We start from the raw sequence: 20,256 nt of genomic DNA, 5'->3' as shown, positions 1-20,256 counted from the left end.
CTCGCTCACCCTTCGTTCGGGCTGTGAGGTGTGCTCTGGTAGAGCGACAATGCTCTCTGTGCCAGTAAAATGCACTTTCCCCTCAAAGGAGGGGCTGCAAGCAAGCGTTTCTCCCATTCAAAAGAGAGGCCTTGTCGGATGTACGCACCGCACTCTTCACGCCTGTTGCTTGTAAGGGGTATACATAATGAATGAAATGCGGACAAATCAGCCGCCCCAGACTACACGTGCTGGACATCCAGAGGTCATCTCCATCTCAGCTGCTCACTGCATTAGTAACGCCATGCATGCTCGACGTCCTTTGTCGCCGCATAGGCAACGAAGCGTATCTCTATAGCTTGTCTTTTTATTCGCAAGTTCAATACCTACCCCATCTTCGTATTTCTGTTTACAGGTCATGAAAGTGTAGCCAGAGAAAACACTGCATTTTTGTTCACTGTTCCCCATAGCGACACTGTGACATCATCACAGCGTTTCGCAGGTTTTGTGCTTACGGTAGCTGCATCAAACGAGACCCAGCGGAGAGAGGGCATATGCGAAAGGGCGTATTTTTGACATGCAAATAAGTCCCCTTCTCAACCGCTGAGACGTCATCCGTTAGCTGACGAGCATCTTGCAAGAGTTGCGAATATTTACGAAAGCATCTTGCTATTCGAAGGTCAGTATGATTGGTACGTCTTCAACAAAGAACAGGAGCGAGCGCAGGAGGTATACATGGACTGGTCCACCTAGAACAGATGATGCGCAAGGCTAAACGCTTCGCAACAGAGCACTTTCATGTCACGGATGCCCACTGCCGCCAGATCTCCGAGTTGACTTTCGACGTCAACGGCTAGATGCTTTGCGAGAGTACAGGACAAGGGGAAGCATGTCACACCAGAGTCACCGCCTGACTTCATTTCTGATAAGGCGCACGATTACGCCAGTAAAGTTTACAAGAATATATGGTATGGTGTCTGCTCAAATTTAAAATTAATGGGTCTTACATATGACTCTTGTTCCGCACGTCGCAAAAAAAAAATGGAAGGATGGACCACAGAGCGAACAGCCGCGTTTTACAAGCAAGTATAAGAAGATCAATTTGCTTTCCTGACAAGCGACGTGTTGTTCCCCATCCTGCGCCTTTGACTGATTTTGCTATATATACACCGAGGGTCTCTACAGCGACCAGCTACCATGGCTCATTCTGTAGCGAACTGCAAAGACATGAACCGACCTTTCCATATGACCAAGTTCCACGCTGTCTCAGCGAAATCGAACATTTGCACCGCACGGGTACTCGACCTACTGTCTTGGAACTCGTTAGCCTCCCGGAAAGTTGCATGCAGCTCCTCCTGGACGAGGTCAACGAGGTTTGGCTAACTAGTGTCTTTTCAATCTTCTGGAGCAAATCACTCGTAGCGTCCGTTGGCGCCCCTACAAGCCCGCTGGCGCCCTTACAGTGGCGCCCTTACAAACTCCGACTAGCCAGGCGGTGCACACCGCCTATATAACTCACTGCCCTTCAGTGTTTTATCTGGCTCCTAGAAAAGAATGCCGCATTTCATCCACAGCAGGCAGCATGCTACTGAGGGCTGAGCTCTCAGGAGGTGCCCTCAGGGCGTTACGCACCTCTGAAATGCTATGGCGACAGCTTCAACGTGTATTCGGCGGTGCTGCCGAGGACGGTGGGAGTCTATTGGCATTCGCGATTCTTTTAACTGTACCACACGAAGAGGGCGTTGAGAGCGTGAGGTTGGGTGGGGTGCGAGGCTGCATGCTGACGACCACAAAAATTTTTTTTGGCCAATTTGATATACCAAATCTAAGTGAGCGATCATATGAGACAGCCTCGACGTAACCGTATCGGGTTCCTGTCCCATGGCACACTTCTCGCGCTCACAATGTTAAGTTTAGTGATTGCAAGGTTGCTCGTGTTCCTTGGAGTCATTCTGTCGTTGCATTACGCTTTTACAAGGTTTACAATATCACTGTAATTTGGCGACAACGGGACCAGAGGGAGAACAAGGACGCTCCCAACTGCCACGCAATATTCCCCAAGTTATTGTGGGATGTCCGCCTCGCCGAAAAAGGCAGAGTACGCGCAGTGATTCTCAGCGACCCTCAGAGCAAGGCCAACTTACCCGCCACCCTCAACAAAGAATATAGGAACGTTGGGCCATACGTCTCACCACAATCGTCTCCGTCCTCCATGACAAGAGTGGGCACAGAATTAAAAAATAAAATGCGCAGCCACAAGTTACTTCTTCACTACAACGCATTATCGACCACCAACGCACGGCCACTGTGTTGCTGTGTGGCTTTCGCTACACCTCGCCAAGCATTTGACCATGCAAGCCTGGAACGGTCTGCTCCGTGTCTTGAGAGCGTCGCGACAACGCGATGGGCAGCGACTTTCCGCTCGTAAAGTCTTTCCTTCCTTTTATAAATTTGAACAGTATGTACACATTCAGCTCAATTTTCTCCATGACCTTTATATCTCACTACTCATTTCCCCCAGTGTGGGGTAGCAAACCGGTACCTACTCCCGGTTGACCTCTACGCCTTTCCTTCTGCTCGCTCTTGGTCTCCTACCTGGTGAAAAATCGCCAGCTCTTCGCGGGCACTCTTCTTTTTTGTTTTGTCGGCTGGCATCCTTCATTCAGCATGTATGACGCACAAGGCCTCTCTCTTTTACTGTGGAGAGAGAGAGAAACAACTTTATTGAGCCGAGCTAATTACGACGTCTTCTTAGACGCCGTCGATGGAAGTGGTTCCCTCTTCACGGGACCCATATGCTTTCCTAGCCGCCTGGAGATCAGGACGAGCTGGTCTTCCAGGGCGGGGCTGGCTAGCATGGTCTCCCATCGCTCGGTAAGACAGGATGAGTGATGGGGTGGGGTAGTGGGGCCCATTCTAATGCGCGGGTAAAAACATTTTGAATGTATAAAACATTCTGAATAAATTTCACCTGCGGCAGCTTGACTGAATTTCCTTAAGTGCCTATATAATTGAATTTCGCAGCGGTGGCCAAGTGGTTGAGCATCCGCCTCGCATGCGGGAGGTGCGGGGTTCGATCCCCAGTGCCGCCGGGTGACCACCGGTGATACAATGGGTACAAGCTTTCCCCTGGTCTGTTGCGCGGCTTATTTAGGGTGAAATGCTTGGGAAATGGGTCTTCGACCCCACCTTGAGAATTTGCCTATATACGCTCAAGTTCTAAATGTCTTTTTTATTTTCAGTCGAGCAGTTGGGCTCCTCGTCATTGTCGACTTTTACTCGGGGCGTAAAGCAGCCTTTTAGCCGAGGAACACGCGCTTTAATAGAAGATTTCGTATTTCGCGGCGCAGCGGTCAGATTCGTGACGTCATGAACACGCATGTGCTCGCTTTAACTGGACCAGTGGTGTATTAAAGCGCCATTTTGGGGACCTATTACTCGCAACTTTCTTGCGTTATACTCTGTTTCACATTGTAGAATTGTAACCTGACTGCAAACTGCGACGCATTTTCTTTCACAATTTCTCGAGTGTTGATCGTTCTTAAAAGCAGTTTACGTTACGCAGCCCGCCAACTTACACAGAGTCGTCATCACCAGTAGTGTGGACACGCATGTGGCGATTCTCCAGCTTTCACAGAATGGCTGCGTTAGTCCCTGTCTCGGCAAGTGCTTTTGGTGGAATCCGCGTATTTGACAACCTTTAAAGGTAATTAATTGACCTACGTGCCCACTAAGCATTGACGTCTATAGGACATTCAAGCTGCGGTTGGTAAGCGCTTTAGACACTGTAATGCGAGCAGGGCGATTTGAAATCGCGTGGTTCGAAGTTAGCAGCACGAAGGACGTGGAAACAGCGCTTTGTAGTTTATTTCCCTACGTCTTTCGAGCTGTTGGCTTAGAACAAGCGCTTTAGCAGCGTTTCACTGATTATCGAACTCCTATTGATGTCTTAGAGCTGACTGTTTATCGTGCGAACATTTAACAGGATGATATCGGCTGGCGCTTGTGGGCTGAAGCAACAGTGTGGGCTGTTAGCAACGCCGCAGTGTAGTGCTTCGGGTTTATTTTGGCCTCCCAGTGATCAATGTAAACCGAAGTCCTGTTGCACGAGCGTTTATGCGTGCTGTCTCCCTCGAAATGCGGCTGCCGCAGCCGGGATAAAAGAAGCGAGCTCGTGTCCAACTGACGAACGTGGTATCCACTGAGCCATCCCGCCGCCGGCTACGTTTCGGTGGGACTTCGCTAACGATCACCAAATTATGTAACAAAAAAAAAACCCAAGGCGTTCCTCGCCAGTTCTGTAAACCCAAAACTTGGCATAGATTTGAACTGTGTGCGGCAGCGCGAGCGTTTCGCGCGTGAAAATGAAAGACAAGAACACCGGTTCGGGAGTTCACCCTTGGCATGTATTTGACTAGCGCAAAATCTCTACGTCCCGAGCATCAAGCTTATTATAGAGCAGCGAAGGCAACAAAACAGTGCTCCTTGCTTCTTGCGTAGCAAATTGTTCACTCACGGCGGATGATGATGCCGATTTCACGAGACACAGTACACAGTGGGGAGCCACTTATGAAGGAGAAGACAGTTCGTGTAGAGGCCGGGGCGATCTCGATGACGAAGAAAACCCACATGAAGTGAATGACTCGAAGGTGTGTCATTGTTCGCCACCGAATCTTTAGACGGCAGAGATTGTTGGTCGAGAGATGAGGTACACAACAATGCAAATGAATAAAGAAAAAAAAACGAAGCTGGAACCTCAACAAAAGAAATATGGCGTCTCGTGCGCAGCGCGGTCCCCAACACCCACGAGGCACGAAGTTTCACACTGAGCAGGATGCTGGCTCAGCATGCTGTTCGTGTTGATGCTCAGACATGTGCGTAGGTGCGCGTGTGTGCGCGTGCACTTCGCAGACGAGGCGCGTAAGGGAGATACCCGGAAGCAGCAGCTACGTTGCGCGGACGGAGCAACTCAGGTAGCCGTGTGCTGCGGCCCTGTAAATACCGTTTGTTTGTACAGCGATGACGAAGACAGGAATAAGGTATATTTTTACGGAGTATAAATGCATGTTTTTTTTCTGAAGGTTCTGAAACAAAAACTCTTCAAATCGGTACGCCGGCAGCTTTGTGAAGCAGAAGTGGAAGAAGCGTCATTCCCGTGAGTATGAACCTGCCGAAAATAGCAACTCTAAGTTCACAGCGACCCCACTGTGCTACAGTAATTCAAGGCACGTCCTTCAGAAAGGGTAAGCACGTGAGCACATGGGTTTACTGAAAGCACGTGTGTAGGCGTCATTCCGAAACTAAGGCCCTAAGTGGAGCGTTGCTGTACATGTAAACAACTGTTCCTGTACCGGTGACTTAGAGCCACGTTTTTTACAATAAAGTAATAAAATATAACCACAGAAAAGAGCATTATCTCAATCTTGAGTGCACGTTCTTTACGCGATGCTGCCTTCAAGGACATCTGTAATGAATAAAGTGATGTGCGTAAACATTAGCCATTGCAACAAGTAACAAAATGGAGCAGTTTTAGCCATCACATAACCTATGCGCTCTTCAGCTTTCTGGCGCTTTGTTCTTTGCTTATTACAATGGCGCATGAATGGCCTGTCATCTATCGCAACTGCTCAAATCAGTAACAATAGTAAATACTTCACTCTTATTGGCACAACGGTGCCCACCACGCAGTCACAGTTTTAAGCGCACAAAAAACAATGGTCGCATGTAGATCGGCATCGATTCCTGGCTTGCTTCTCTTCCCTTAAGACACCGGCCTGCTGTGTTACCCGCCGATCAGGTCTGGTATAACCAGTCATTCAATCAAAACTAAAGTAATAATAACGGCTTTTCCTCCATCACCTTATTTTTATCGAATCTCCTTTTGTAACCTACTCCTGTACTGTGTGCTACTTCGCTGCGCCTGCTTCCTGTGCGATAATACATTACTCTATAAACATACTCCACTTGAAAATAAACAGCGGTGTGGTGCCTTGAAAACTGGTCCTTAACGTGTCCTGCAATCCGCCTTACTTCATGAGTGCAATAACAGCCACAGGTTCAGTCCACAGGCAAGTCGGCACCTTTGGGCTTTGGCCCCTGTGGACAATGTTCAACACAACCTTGCCGGCATGAACAGTTGATTGTTCCTCTCGCAACAAGGAACGCAACATTCTTCATCGTTTGCCCTTTCGGTATGACGAGCTACAGCTTCTGTGCGTTGTGGCCCAAACTTTCTCGTAGGCTAGCGTACGCCCTCTGGCTTTTGTGACGAGAACTTCGAAGACGTAAGTTGTGTCCGGCTGCAGCTTTCTGATCTTCTGCATTATGACGTTCTGGAAGCGGTGCTTGCTGAAACGGTGGTAGCGGCGGCAGCTAACCTTGCCACTCTTCTCTGCCAGCTTGGTCTCGTCGCAGAAGTCCTGCGCTCTGGCGAACACGCCCGAGTAGCTACCACGGACCTCCTGCTTGAAAATGCAGTAGCGGACTTTTTCATCCAGGGCCGCCTTCCAGGCCAGCGTGACGGAGTTGCAAGTGGTCAATGAGCCCATCACCTTCACGCCATTGTCGTCAGGCAGCGTCGGGAAAGGGAACTTGTGGTACTTCTTGCTGACCAGAAGGTGAACTCGGCGCAGCTGCGGAACGGTCGACGATATTTTAATTACGTACGTTCCGTTCGACGGATGGTTCAGGGTGAGCGTCCTCGTGTCCATCACCTCAGCGGTGAGCACCTTGGCCTTGCGCAGCGTGACAGAGAGCTGTATTGGACCGGGCCCTGAGCAAGACTGCACGAACATCCACACCGTTGGCACGTTGGCGTTGACGGAGTACTTGGCCGTGTGTGCGAAGTTGTCCCTCTGGTCTAGCACGATACGAACGAGCTGGTTGTCCTGAATGCGCTGGTTGCCTACGCTTCTGGCAACCACACTTGTGCCCGGGTAGGCCGTGCTTGAGTTAGTCTTGACATTCAGCGCGAACACATCGATGTAGTACCTCTGGTCGACCTCGAGGTCTGCGAAGCTGTGCCAAGTCCTGCGGCCGACGCACTCGAAGACGACGTCACTTTGGGGTCGAACGCCACGCTGCATCTCGCGCGAGCGTAGCGCCAGCTTGCGGCGGGTCGCCTTTTCCCACCAGAAGCCAAAGCCGGAGTCGGGGTGAGGTGGACTGGGCACGTCGCCTCGCAGCGCGCTGTCCACGGCGCACTTGGTGTGGAAGTTGTCTTTGCGGTTGGCAGCCACGCAGTACTGCACGTCCTGGTGAGTGGTGCCTTCGGATGGGCTCGGCTTCCACGTGAACAGCACACGGCCGTTGCGGACCTGCGAGATTGCCATTGCGTCAGCCTGGAATGTGTCGCAGTTTTCACCAATAAATGACAATATAATCCTGTCGATGAAGGCAACAAGACAGGATGCTACTGCCAGTAATGCTTTTCGAAGATGGCATCCGTTCCTTTTAGGCAAATTATATGCATGAATTCGGTGTGAAGCAGTTGGCTCCTGTTTCATGAGCCTATATAACCTTCATAATCGAGCACATCATTGAACGTTTTAGGCGGAACATGGCATGATGTTCTAAAAGCTAAAAGCTTAAGTTGGCCCTGAGGTTCGGCGACCCTCCTGAGAAAGCTTTCTGCGGTCCAAATTTGGTATTGTTGAGATCAAAACAAAATTAATTTTACGCAGCAGATCAAACATGTATTCAAAATTTTTTTATGCGCCTCCTAAACTGTACTTCTGAGTCTACTCAGCCTCGTAATTAGACTAAACTGCAATGCGTGCAAACGCATGCAGGAGGAGCTCCCCTCCTTGTGTCCTAATAATCATACTGCACATAAAAATGTCTTCTAAGCAAAAATAGCAGTTAAATCATTTCTCGCCCTCGTTACGCAACCAAACATAAGATGAAAGGTGAACAAAGGCTACCACTCACCAACTCGGCTACTAAACAGTGCTTTCCGAAATCACCAAGCGTTAATTTTCACGCGGGTCAAAGCGACCAGCAACAAGCACGAGACTACGCATTGTAGTGGCAGCAGTGTGTTCACCTGGAGCACGTCCACTTTGGGCTTGACCGGCAGCAGCGGGAACGGATAGTGGGCGTCGGCGTCGGAGGTGCCGTAGACGCGTACGCTGGTGTCCGCAGAGTCCGAGTCGAACTCCAGCATGTAGACGCCCCTCGGTGCATCGCGCCGCGAGAAGCTGAGCCTGCCTCGGCCATAGAACGATCCGCCGACCACGGGCTCAGTCGAGGCTCCATCGTCCCGGTACAGCAGCGCCGATGGGTCCCGGGACTCTGCGCCCAAAGATGAGATACCGTTGTTAGTGTGCTGCCGCGGGACTGTATAGATCTACTGATGATGATAGTAGGAGTGCTGGCAGCTGCTAGGGTGAACGCGCCTCTAGAAGTTATTAATGCGATTACATCAGAAACCTCGTCGGGAAAAAAAAATGTGCGGTCCATCATAAAATTCGCCCATTGGCTGGAGAGAAGCGATGTCACGAGACGGTAAGGGACGCCACTTCCGGTAAAGGCATCTAGAGCGTATAACGCTATCGAATAGCCAACGCATAATGGGATCAGGTGTCTCTGTGAATTTTTGTAAGTGAAAAAGTACAAGGCAGAAATTAGGAAAAGTAATAAAGCGTCCATTGCTGAGATAATTTAGTATTAAAAATGGACTGAGAATTATTGGACAAAGTTGAGTGCAAGTGCAGCCCCAAAGTAAAGCAATCATATCTTAAACATTTCAAATTGAACGTCGAATGCGCCGGTAAATGAGCAGAAAAGTTGCGTATCCACGTTAGTGTATGGAGCCAACTTTTCAGCACTTTGCTTGGTGATCAAGGATAAGGTTTATTCCAAAATATACTGTCCTTATTCCAACGTACAAACATTTGAAATTCAAACTGCTTTACTTCGGACGAGGTCATATGGGAAGAAAAATGCTAAGGAACATGGCCCCTGGACAACCGTTCGGGTGAGCAAGAACAAAGGGAGGAAAATAAAAGTGCCCTACCCCAGCGCCCCAAGCCAACTCGCGCCGCCAATGGCACAACGTCAGAAGCCAGTAAGCGGACACAACTGCTGGCCCTGCCTTCGCGCTGCAAGCAATATTTCGCGCTATCAAGAAAGTCGTAGGTAGAGCACGTAGCTACAGTATTTCCCGCTCAATTTAATCCAAACGCCAGAATATTTAATCTGAGTGCCATTCAATTTAATCCAGGTGCCACAGAAATTAATCCAAGCGCCAAAGCATTTAATCCAAACGCCAGCGAATTTAATCCTCATGCATTCTCACACTAAACCGTTCAATCTTAGAACGCGGTCTACAAATCCCAGACGCGTTTTCGATAAGTTGTTACTGATGAAGCATTAGACACCCAATGGGCAAGTAATAATAACTTTTTTAATCATAACAAACAAGGACCGGGTATTTTTACCACCCACCACATCAACCGAAGTACAGGGTTTGCGCGAAGCATTTATTTATTTGTTATGTTGGCCCTTATTTGCTATGATTAAAAAAAGTTACTATTACTTGCTCATTGGGTGCCCAATGCTTCGTCAGTAACAACTCATCGATAACGCGTCTGGAATTTGTAGACCGCGTTTTAAGTTTGAGCGGTCTAGTGTGAGAGTGCATGAGGATTAAATTCCCTGGCGTTTGGATTAAATGCTTTGGCGCTTGGATTAATTTCTGCGGCACGTGGATTAAAATGAGTGGCAGTCAGATTAAATATTCTGGTATATGGATTAATTTGAGCCAGAAATACTGTAGATATGTCCATGTCTGGGGACCAGGGGTACCCAAGCTGCAATTCTGCACGGTGTGGACAACAGCTACCGGTATTAGCTGTTTTTTCTTTTCGTCTTCAGGGAATTTAATCTTCAAATTTCCGCATTCCCTCGCCCCCTCCTTCATTTGCATGTATTTTAATTCAACGATTTACTCATACTAAGCTCATCCACGTAATGGTTTGATAACAGCAACCAAAACCACACGACGCACACTCATCGCCAACATTGCCCCTATCGCCTGCTTCTCAGCCGCGACATTTTCAAGGCCCCCTTGACGACGGCTGATGTCACGGGTGCGAGCCAAGGCTTATACGCACACTGTACCACACGGCTGCCGGGTGCACTTAGCAGTCATGCTTCTCTGAAGCCCGCCGGCAAGCGACTGAGACCGCTGGGAGCCCCGTGGGAGCTGTGTTTAGGCGTCGTCGTCGGCATCCGCGTGTCTTGAGCCACTCTTCAAGGGCAAGGCTCCTGTCCCCGACCATAATGACGCTGGTGGCCGGACGCTGACAAACGCCAAGCTGATCGACAAGACGGGAAGTGCGCAGGGGAGGACGCATTTTTCTTCGCACTGCCCGGCTGCCCTCCCGTCTCGATAGTTCTCCGCAGCGATACTGGAGCTGCACCGTGCGGGGCCGGACGTCGTCCTTAGAGGCTCAAAAGTAGAGCGGCATTTAGATCTTGCGGACATCGAAGATTTGGACGCAACCCCAAACCGTGTCTTGTTCAGCGAGCCTCAGGAGACACACTCATTGTGGTTAAACACTCCAGCTGTCAGCGAGCCCTCCAGGAATCAAAGCGGAACGCGATCCGCAAACAAGCCGTGCGGTTGGCGGTTGAGTGATACGACGTTCTCGGTGGCCCTGATTGGGTCGGTTTGCGGCCGCGCGCCTTCCGGCGTGCTGCGCGGAAGTGCCGAGGCGGAGTCGCTGCAGTGGCCGCGCGTGACGGCTAAAAGATACGGCCGCGTGGCGCAGCAGCTGGGCTGACAGCGGCAGCGTGCCGCCGTGGTGGCGGGCGGGGGTGCTGAGGAGCGCGCTTTGGCGCGTATTCGTCAGCGTCAGGACCAGACGGAGCGTTAAATTAGGAGAAACCCCGAAAGACGACCGAGACACCGGCGTGCCACGCCACTGACGGATGAAAGAGCACCCGGGAGCGGAGGGAGGCTCGCCGGGTCCTGCGCACAGCATGTCGTTGGCCCTCGCGTGCTGCCTGAGCGATGGCCGCGGCTGTGAGGCCGGCGGCTACCGCGACGCACGCTCTACAACGAGCCTGGCGCTGCTCAGGGGATCGGCAGTGCGCCACCTGGCGGCCATCGCCATTACGCCCTCGGTCTGGACACGCGGCCGTCCAGAGATCCCGGCATCTTCAACACCAACAGCGGAAGATCCGCGCAAGTAGAGGTCACCGCGTTGTGTGGTGTGTGTATTGGAAGCTGTCAACGTAAGGTGTCACTAGGAACAGCGTCCGTCGAACCGAAAAAAAGCCAAAGAAGGATACAAAGTCCAATAAAAGTACGGCTAGCGCTGCGAAACAGAAATGTATTTCCATCATCAGCGGAAACGTGACAGTACCTGCGCTCTCTCTTTTTTACTTCTGTGCTTGGAATATAATTTCGTTCGACGCTCATGCAAAACAGTGAGCATTTTCGAAAAATAGCTTCGGCTTCCTCCAGACCTCCCCTGCATATAACTTATAAGTAAGGGTTGGATTCTTCGGTTTAAACAGGAAGAAAAAATGACAGGACGGTTATCACTGGTTAGCGCGAGATGCAGCGACAGCTGTTAAGGTATTTGTGCTCTATGAAATGTTATGGTATAGAGAATATGATAGCGACCTCACATCTGTGGCGCTCTTTTTACTTTTCCACACACAGTCGTTTTTCGTCCAGGTCTGCTCTCCAGTCTGCCGCTCTAGAAGCGAAGCGCCGCCGATGATCGTCTCGTCGGGCGGCGCGTTTCGAAACAGCTGCCGCAGATGGGCTCCACCATTCTAGACACTCTCCCTCCTCCTTCCACTGTAGGTAACCGCCCTCCGGATCGTCCCAGTGGTGACCGCATCCGGTTGCTCCCTCACACACTGTCGCGATAACATTCGTCTTTTGCGGCAACCCTCCTCCTCCTCCTTCCAGGGAAACTAGCCTCCGGGTGGTTACTATCCCTCCTCCTTCCACGGTAACCGCGTTCCAGATGGGTAGCGTGGTACGCATTCGTACATTCTTGCCATATCCGCCTCCTCTCACCGTACCCTCCTCCTTCAACGGTAACCACCGTCTAGTTGCGCATTCCCACGCTCTCGCAATACCCTCCTCTCTCCAGGGTAACCATCCTCCGGTTGGAGATTCCTTCGCTTTCGCCGCATCGCTCCCTTCCACGGTAACCGCCTTCCGGACGGTTCCCGTGGTAGCCACCCTCCGGTTACGCCTTCCTACGCTCTCGCCATAAAGGCTCCTTCCATGGTAACTCTCCTTGCCTTTCCAGGGTAACTGCCCTCCTGGTGGTCACCGTGGCAACCACGTCCGCCGGTTGCGCCATCTTGCGCTCTCGCCCTACCCTCCTCCTTCCACAGCAACCATCATCCGGTTGGGAATACCTCCGTGCTCCCGATGCCCTCTTCCTTCGGCGGTATCCACTCCCGGGATGGTCCCTGTGGTATCCACCCACCGGTTACGCACTTCTCTTGCTCACGTGATACCTTCCTCCTTGCACGGTTGCCACCCTTTGAGTGGTTCCCACGGCAACGCACCCACCGGCTGCGCTCAAGACTACGGCATACTACTAGGACGCGAATCCCAGGAACGCGCGCTTGACAGCTATCACTGTAAAAAGATAAAATTCTTATTAGTGTTTCACTGAAAACAAAATGAATGCAAGGGAAAATGTTGCTAGCCGCGGCGTCTGCTATCGAAGCTTGAAGCACTGAGCTGCGGCTAGTGGAAATAAAAGGGAGAAGACAGGGAGAGGGAAAGAACGAGGGGAGCGATAGAAAGAAAGGACAGTGGCAGGGTTACACTGTGCGCAGCAAACAAACGTATGCATAAATTACAGTAAATTGCGGCGCCCTCGCGCGCGTGTCCAAATTTCCCTGCGCGGGGGCGCAGGAACGCACTTGCATAGCGAGCGGGCGGTCACGGCACACGTGATTTCCCGCGCGCTAAATTCAAATTTCGAAATTCGATTTTAACCGAAAGATGTCAACATCCTGGGCATGCGCTCTACGGCTAACTGGAATATCGAGGCGCCAGTGCACATGCGCAGAACAACAACGCGAGGGGCGGTACTGTCCTGCGCATGCACACTGGCGCCCTGCTGTTCACCTATCTCGCTACTGGCTATCAAGTAAAAGGAGAAAATTGACAAAGCTCGGGAACCAGGAGTGTGGTGAGATGGTGCACCGCTAGATTAAGCATAGAAATTGTTGATTTTGAGGTATCGATTCTTTACCTAACACGCCTCTGCAGGCTGGGATGTTCTACCTCGTAGCCAAATGTCGTCTGCTAGCGTAGCGCTGTTCAATGTCTTCGTCCGCTTAGGGCAGTTACTTGATTAAGCAAGTGTCTCCATTGCATGCGAGGACACAAGAAAGCATGCGTAACTGTGACGAAAAAGTGCCACATTCTAGCTACCGCGATGGTTAAGCAGCAGTTCTGCCGTTGTCGTCAGCCCGCAGACCACGTGATGCTCCACCATCTTGCTCAAGCTAACGCGATATCCCAGGTGAGACGGCAACCGATCTTTTGGAAAACGGCACCATCATTTACCTTAGCTATTTTTCTTTATATTGGCGGTAGAATTACCCAGCTCTTGAAAATTCTTGTTTCTCTCTCCTTCTGCAAGCACACCTATAAGTGCATAATCAGTAATTAAAGACAACTTGTGCGTTAACTATTGTGTGAGAGCTGCGCTCTGAATGAAACAGCATTGAAAAAAGTCCGCCGACTTTTCACAATATAAAGACCGAAAAATCCCAACCGCTACAAACAAGTTAAAATGCTCACCTTCTGCCTATAATCCCAAGAGAAGTTCTCCCATATGTGCATTCGACGGGCACAAGCAAGTGATTGCATAATAAAAAGTGCATTGTACAGCGAAGCGGGGACTGACGAAAAGGAAGAAAGGTATGGCATATGCGATTTAACGGCCCAGAGCTACACATGGCCTATGACGTACGCCGTAGGAGAGGGTTCTGGAATAACTTCGATGAACAGGAGTGCTTTAATATGTACTGACATCGCACAGCACACGGGCGCCTTTCGCGTTACGCCACCATCGAAACGCGGCTGCATGCAGCGGCCGGGATTGAACCCGGATCCTCGGGCGCAGCAACCGAACGCGCTAACCACTGTGCCACCACGGAGGGTAAAATGAAGAAAGAAAAAAGGAGCGACAGGAACAGAATGAAACAAACAAACGAATAAACAAAGGGTGAAATAAAGAAAAAAAGCGAAGCAAATCCTGCGGAGCTGTTCAATCGCGCAGACCTAGAGATGATCCAGTCAAGCGAACAGCTGACCATGCATCTCTAAACGAAGTAAATACATAGGCGCACCGTGCACAGCTTTCTAAAGCTACAAGGCCTATTAAACTCTTCTGTGCTATCTGCATTTGAGCCGTGCTTCACGAGCTGGAGTGCTTAGCGAGAGCGGGTGTGCCAGGACATGCGCTTGCTCATATAATTCAAGCAAAAATGGCAGGCGTCATAATTATCAAACTGATGCCTTTAACGATTCTGTTTGTAAGGCCTATTGATTATATCTGTAGAATTGAGACGAAAAAGAAAAGCTACTGCGGGCGTTTATCTCACCAGTCAGGTGATGCCATCGCTTCAGCTGCAGCGCAGTATCAGTACCAACGGCGGCGGGGCGTAGACAGGGGAAAAGCCGGTACACGGTCTGGTCTTCCAGGCCTCGTTCTCCTCTGCACGAACCTTTCGCCCGTGCCGAGTGTCCGCCGTAGCGTGATGCATGGCAGCGCCACCGAAATAATGCAGTTTAAACACAGGCTTCGCGGCCGGCGAACCCAGCGTGAAACCAGAAGCATGCACTCATTTTCTCCCTTTGCTGCTAGTTTTCTGTTTGATGGAATAAGAGAGGCGAACAAATGGTGCCAGCCTCTCCGTCTCCTCCCTGCTGTTGGTCGCCGAGATCTTAGCATACGCTGCTCCTTCGTCCTGCGTTGCGTGTTCTTCGCGATTTGTTTGCTTCTGCCCTGTGCATAAACATTTGTCTCTCTGACGGGACTGCTTATGAAACGAGAACGCTTGCCGCCGATCGAGCCTCGTCCTGTTTCAAGTTTGTTTTAACGAGGGGGACGAAACCTTTACGGCTGGAAGATTGAGCAACGCAGCGATAGATGAGCGGTTCCTCACCTTGAGACGCGGGAAACGTCACACTCGCCAGTGCGCGGCAGATACACTGTGGCTGTTGACAAAACGATCTCCCAGGAATGCGTCGATACAAGCGTATCACGCGGAAGCCCCTCATGCACGAGGAGTGTTTGCTTGCTCTTTCTCTCTCTCTCTCTCTCTCTCTGTTCTGCAAGCTTTTTTCTTCCTTATCGCGACACCGCGCAACTAGCGCTGTAATCCTTTCATACTCAACTCAATTTTCGCGTCAGAAGAGATTAAAAATTACAAGCACGAGTGGCAAAAATTACGCACCGCAAAATGATCAGCCTGTCATTAAATAGTTGTCATTGAAGATGTATATACGAAGGACACGAGCACATGCTGGCCATTAAAGTGGAGGGCACCTTCTGTTCACCAACATAGCAACGAAGTATTACTTTTCTGTCACTTTGCAATGCTGTTTTAAAATCAGCTGCCTAAAGGCTGTGATAACTTCCAGTGTCTGATGATTGCACAGAAATGCGCGGCTAAAAAAAAATACCTGCCGCGAGTTTATTTTGCTAAATTTTCTCATTTTCTACACCTGAACATGCACTGCCTATCTCGCCCAAGGGCCCATGCATCGTAGCAGAGTCGTTTACCATATGGTCCTCGCGTCGGCTCTCGGAAGAGAGCTCAATTTTATTGTCTCTCCCCCTTCCCCCCTCCCCTCCCACTTTTCATGCAACCGACCGGCCGCCCGATAGGTCAGGTGCCAGCAGTTTATGCCAGACAGTACTGCAGATGCTACTTTTCTTCACATACCCATACATGCTGTCTCCCTCTCTTGGACAGGAAGACCGCTATGGAGGGCCCAGACAACACATAAAAGTTTGGGCTCATGTGTTTTGCATGACACTGCGATAATAAAATGACGAAGTCGAAAAAGAGAAACACACACGCAAAGGCTCAACATCCAAATCAACGTTTAAAAGAACGAAACACATACATTTACACTATTTGACAATGACGCGAAAAAGGTGAAAAAACTACAACAATAAAAAGGTAACAAACAAAACTAATCACAATCTTCAATCAGTTAAGCTGCGTAAGCATGTGCCCGAGCCTAAGTCCCCAGGAAAACGCGTGCGGCCCATGCAATGAGCATGGCAGGTCATAGTTGATGACATGTCGCACATCCTTAATGTCGAGGCCTCGGTCAGGCACTGCTTTTGCCACGATCAGCGCATGGGCTACGCCGGACTGCACGCCGTGACTCGACGTCTTCTGCCGCGATGCATGGCCGCCTGTACTTGCTGAATGGAGCACGGGATGCAGGGCGGCCTCGCCTGCTTCGCCCATGACGAACGCAGACTGCACCTTGGAGTCGACGAGCTCCTGGGGCAGCATCAGCTTGGCCAGAATCGTCGTGGCCAGCAGGATGTAGCAGCCGTGGAAGCGAAGTGCCTGGTGGTGCTTTACCGTTGTGCCGCCGCAGACGTGGCCAGTCTTCAGGATGGAGCCATCGGAACACTTGCGCGTGCCCTTGGCTGTCTGCACGGTAGGCTTGGGCGTCGGCAAAAGCAACACCGCTACAGGCATCTGCTCCGGCTGGAACGAGCGGTCCCCCAGGGCCATGGCGCTCACTGGCGTGACTGCAGCCGTCATGTCGGGCTCGGTCTGGGCACGAGCCGTGGCGAGTATGCTGGCCATGGAAGTCTTGGCAGCGTGGCTCTGGCTTGATATTCTCGGAGTGCCGCAGGCTTCGGAGAAGCAGTAAGCACAGTCCCTCGTCCAGAATGCCCGCGAAGCGCCCTCGAAAGCGTGAGTCTCTCACTTGAACCGCAGTGATGTCGTGCTGGGTGAAGTCGATGGCTCTGGAACGAAGCTATGCCTGTGCTCGCGAGTAACATCCACGTCACCTGGCAGCGCTGGCGACACCACTGCGGAGATCACAGGTATCACGTCGACATGTGTTCCGCCTAAAGTGCAAGTAGGCAATACGACGTTTCACGCATACTCCGCCTTTTTTTTTTTGGTAATGTGTGTAAAATAAAATGAGATTTTAACGACAAGGACATTTTCGTCGTCGTTTTCGTATAGAGAGCCAGCTGTGGCAGCGCTGTATTTTGCGTCTTCTTTCTCTTTGTCCTGATCAGGTAGAACTGTCGTTCCTGAAGTGAGTGATAGGGCGCAGCGCTGATCAGTATAACGCACCTTTAGCACATCCTGTGTCGCTCCAGGTATGCTCGCTGACACCGCGAGATTTCACTCAACTTGACACACACTTCACGCACAAGTTGTCGACGCCAGCACTGGGTTGCTATACCAGCTAGGTGTTTCAGGGAAGCCCGCCACTATTTTTAAAAATAGGATTTTTGAAGTAACCAGAAGTTGTTTTTTTGCCGCACAGTAATACCGTTGGCGGACATCAGAAAACAGGCGAATCTTGTTAACTAGTAAATTGATCAACGAAATTCTAATAGTTAACTTTACCGATAGGCGCCCTCTTGCAATCACAGATTTGTAGCCGACGGTCAGTAATAGCCATATCAGTTTATAGAATTTCGAAAACGCGATTACCCTCGTCGCTGTGGCTCAACTAATTTGGGCCAACCGCGAGCTTGCGGGAGGGCGCAAAGCGGCGTCAAATCGCGACCCTCCGTGACGCACGTGCCACGTCACATTCTCTGCCCCGCCCGCGCTGGAGCGCCTCGTCTTGTTTCAAGTTTGTTTTAACGAGGGGGGACGAAACCTTTACGGCTGGAAGATTGAGCAACGCAGCGATAGATGAGCGGTTCCTCACCTTGAGACGCGGGAAACGGCACACTCGCCAGTGCGCGGCAGATACACTGTGGCTGTTGACAAAACGATCTCCCAGGAATGCGTCGATACAAGCGTATCACGCGGGAGCCCCTCATGCACGAGGAGTGTTTGCTCTCTCTCTCTCTCTCTCTCTCTCTCTCTCTCTCTCTCTCTCTCTCTCTGTGTGTGTTCTGCAAGCTTTTTCCTTATCGCGACACCGCGCAACTAGCGCTGTAATCCTTTCATCCTCAACTCAATTTTCGCGTCAGAAGAGATTAAAAAATTACAAGCACGCGTGGCAAAAATTACGCACCGCAAAATGATCAGCCTGTCATTAAATAGTTGTCATTGAAGATGTATATACGAAGGACACGAGCACATGCTGGCCATTCAAGTTTGGGGCACCTTCTGTTCACCAACATAGCAACGAAGTATTATTTTTCTGTCATTTTGCAATGCTGTTTTAAAATCAGCTGCTTAAAGGCGGCGATAACTTCCAGTGTCTGACGATTGCACAGAAATGCGCGGCTAAAAAAAAATACCTGCCGCGAGTTTATTTTGCTAAATTTTCTCATTTTCTACACCTGAACATGCACTGCCTATCTCGCCCAAGGGCCCATGCATCGTAGCAGAGTCGTTTACCATATGGTCCTCGCGTCGGCTCTCGGGCGAGAGCTCAATTTTATTCTCTCCCCCTTCCCCCCTCCCCTCCCACTTTTCATGCAACCGACCGGCCGCCCGATAGGTCAGGTGCCAGCAGTTTATGCCAGACAGTACTGCAGATGCTACTTTTCTTCACATACCCATACATGCTGTCTCCCTTTCTTGGACAGGAAGACCGCTATGGAGGGCCCAGACAACACATAAAAGTTTGGGCTCATGTGTTTCGCATGACACTGCGATAATAAAATGACGACGTCGAAAAAGAGAAACACACACGCAAAGGCTCAACATCCAAATCAACGTTTAAAAGAACGAAACACATACATTTACACTATTTGACAATGACGCGAAACTGGCGAAAAAACTACAACAATAAAAAGGTAACAAACAAAACTAATCACAATCTTCAATCAGTTAAGCTGCGTAAGCATGTGCCCGAGCCTAAGTCCCCAGGAAAACGCGTGCGGCCCATGCAATGAGCATGGCAGGTCATAGTTGATGACATGTCGCACATCCTTAATGTCGAGGCCTCGGTCAGGCACTGCTTTTGCCACGATCAGCGCATGGGCTACGCCGGACTGCACGCCGTGACTCGACGTCTTCTGCCGCGATGCATGGCCGCCTGTACTTGCTGAATGGAGCACGGAATGCAGGGCGGCCTCGCCTGCTTCGCCCATGACGAACGCAGACTGCACCTTGGAGTCGACGAGCTCCTGGGGCAGCATCAGCTTGGCCAGAATCGTCGTGGCCAGCAGGATGTAGCAGCCGTGGAAGCGAAGTGCCTGGTGGCGCTTTACCGTTGTGCCGCCGCAGACGAGGCCAGTCTTCAGGATGGAGCCATCGGAACACTTGCGCGTGCCCTTGGCTGTCTGCACGGTAGGCTTGGGCGTCGGCAAGAGCAACACCGCTACAGGAATCTGCTCCGGCTGGAACGAGCGGTCCCCCAGGGCCATGGCGCTCACTGGCGTGACTGCAGCCGTCATGTCGGGCTCGGTCTGGGCACGAGCCGTGGCGAGTATGCTGACCATGGAAGTCTTGGCAGCGTGGTTCTGGCTTGATATTCTCGGAGTGCCGCAGGCTTCGGAGAAGCAGTAAGCACAGTCCCTCGTCCAGAATGCCCGCGAAGCGCCCTCGAAAGCGTGAGTCTCTCACTTGAACCGCAGTGGCGTCGTGCTGGGTGAAGTCGATGGCTCCGGAACGAAGCTATGCCTGTGCTCGCGAGTAACATCCACGTCACCTGGCAGCGCTGGCGACACCACTGCGGAGATCACAGGTATCACGTCGACATGTGTTCCGCCTAAAGTGCAAGTAGGCAATACGACGTTTCACGCATACTCCGCCTTTTTTTTTTTGGTAATGTGTGTAAAATAAAATGAGATTTTAACGACAAGGACATTTTCGTCGTCGTTTTCGTATAGAGAGCCAGCTGTGGCAGCGCTGTATTTTGCGTCTTCTTTTTCTTTGTCCTGATCAGGTAGAAAGAACTGTCGTTCCTGAAGTGAGTGATAGGGCGCAGCGCTGATCAGTATAACGCACCTTTAGCACATCCTGTGTCGCTCCAGGTATGCTCGCTGACACCGCGAGATTTCACTCAACTTGACACACACTTCACGCACAAGTTGTCGACGCCAGCACTGGGTTGCTATACCAGCTAGGTGTTTCAGGGAAGCCCGCCACTATTTTTAA

At 50.9% G+C, this 20,256-nt stretch overlaps 2 protein-coding genes across 5 annotated transcripts in view; both read right to left on the bottom strand.

The window, feature by feature from the left end:
* Positions 1-4,363: 4,363 nt before the first annotated feature.
* LOC144115076 (protein NDNF-like) overlaps positions 4,364-20,256 on the bottom strand; it is a 178,968-nt gene continuing 163,075 nt past the window's right edge. For all 4 annotated transcript variants that reach the window (XM_077649215.1, XM_077649216.1, XM_077649217.1 and 1 more), the window contains 2 exons: positions 8,024-8,271; positions 4,364-7,295 (listed from right to left, as the gene is read on the bottom strand). In XM_077649215.1, coding sequence (XP_077505341.1) covers positions 6,153-7,295; positions 8,024-8,271 — 1,391 coding nt within the window. In that variant the 3' untranslated portion in view covers positions 4,364-6,152. The remainder of the gene's footprint in view (positions 7,296-8,023; positions 8,272-20,256) is intronic.
* LOC144115077 (uncharacterized) lies at positions 16,072-18,592 on the bottom strand. The gene is made up of 2 exons (XM_077649218.1): positions 17,909-18,592; positions 16,072-17,045 (listed from the first exon to the last, which is right to left on the bottom strand). The coding sequence occupies exon 2, from the start codon at positions 16,813-16,815 to the stop codon at positions 16,198-16,200; it is 618 nt and encodes a 205-aa protein (XP_077505344.1). The 5' UTR covers positions 16,816-17,045; positions 17,909-18,592; the 3' UTR covers positions 16,072-16,197.

The sequence above is a fragment of the Amblyomma americanum genome, chromosome 1 (assembly GCF_052857255.1).
Source record: "Amblyomma americanum isolate KBUSLIRL-KWMA chromosome 1, ASM5285725v1, whole genome shotgun sequence".
NCBI classification, from domain to species: Eukaryota; Metazoa; Arthropoda; class Arachnida; order Ixodida; family Ixodidae; genus Amblyomma; species Amblyomma americanum.
This window is presented reverse-complemented; position numbering and strand designations above follow the sequence as displayed.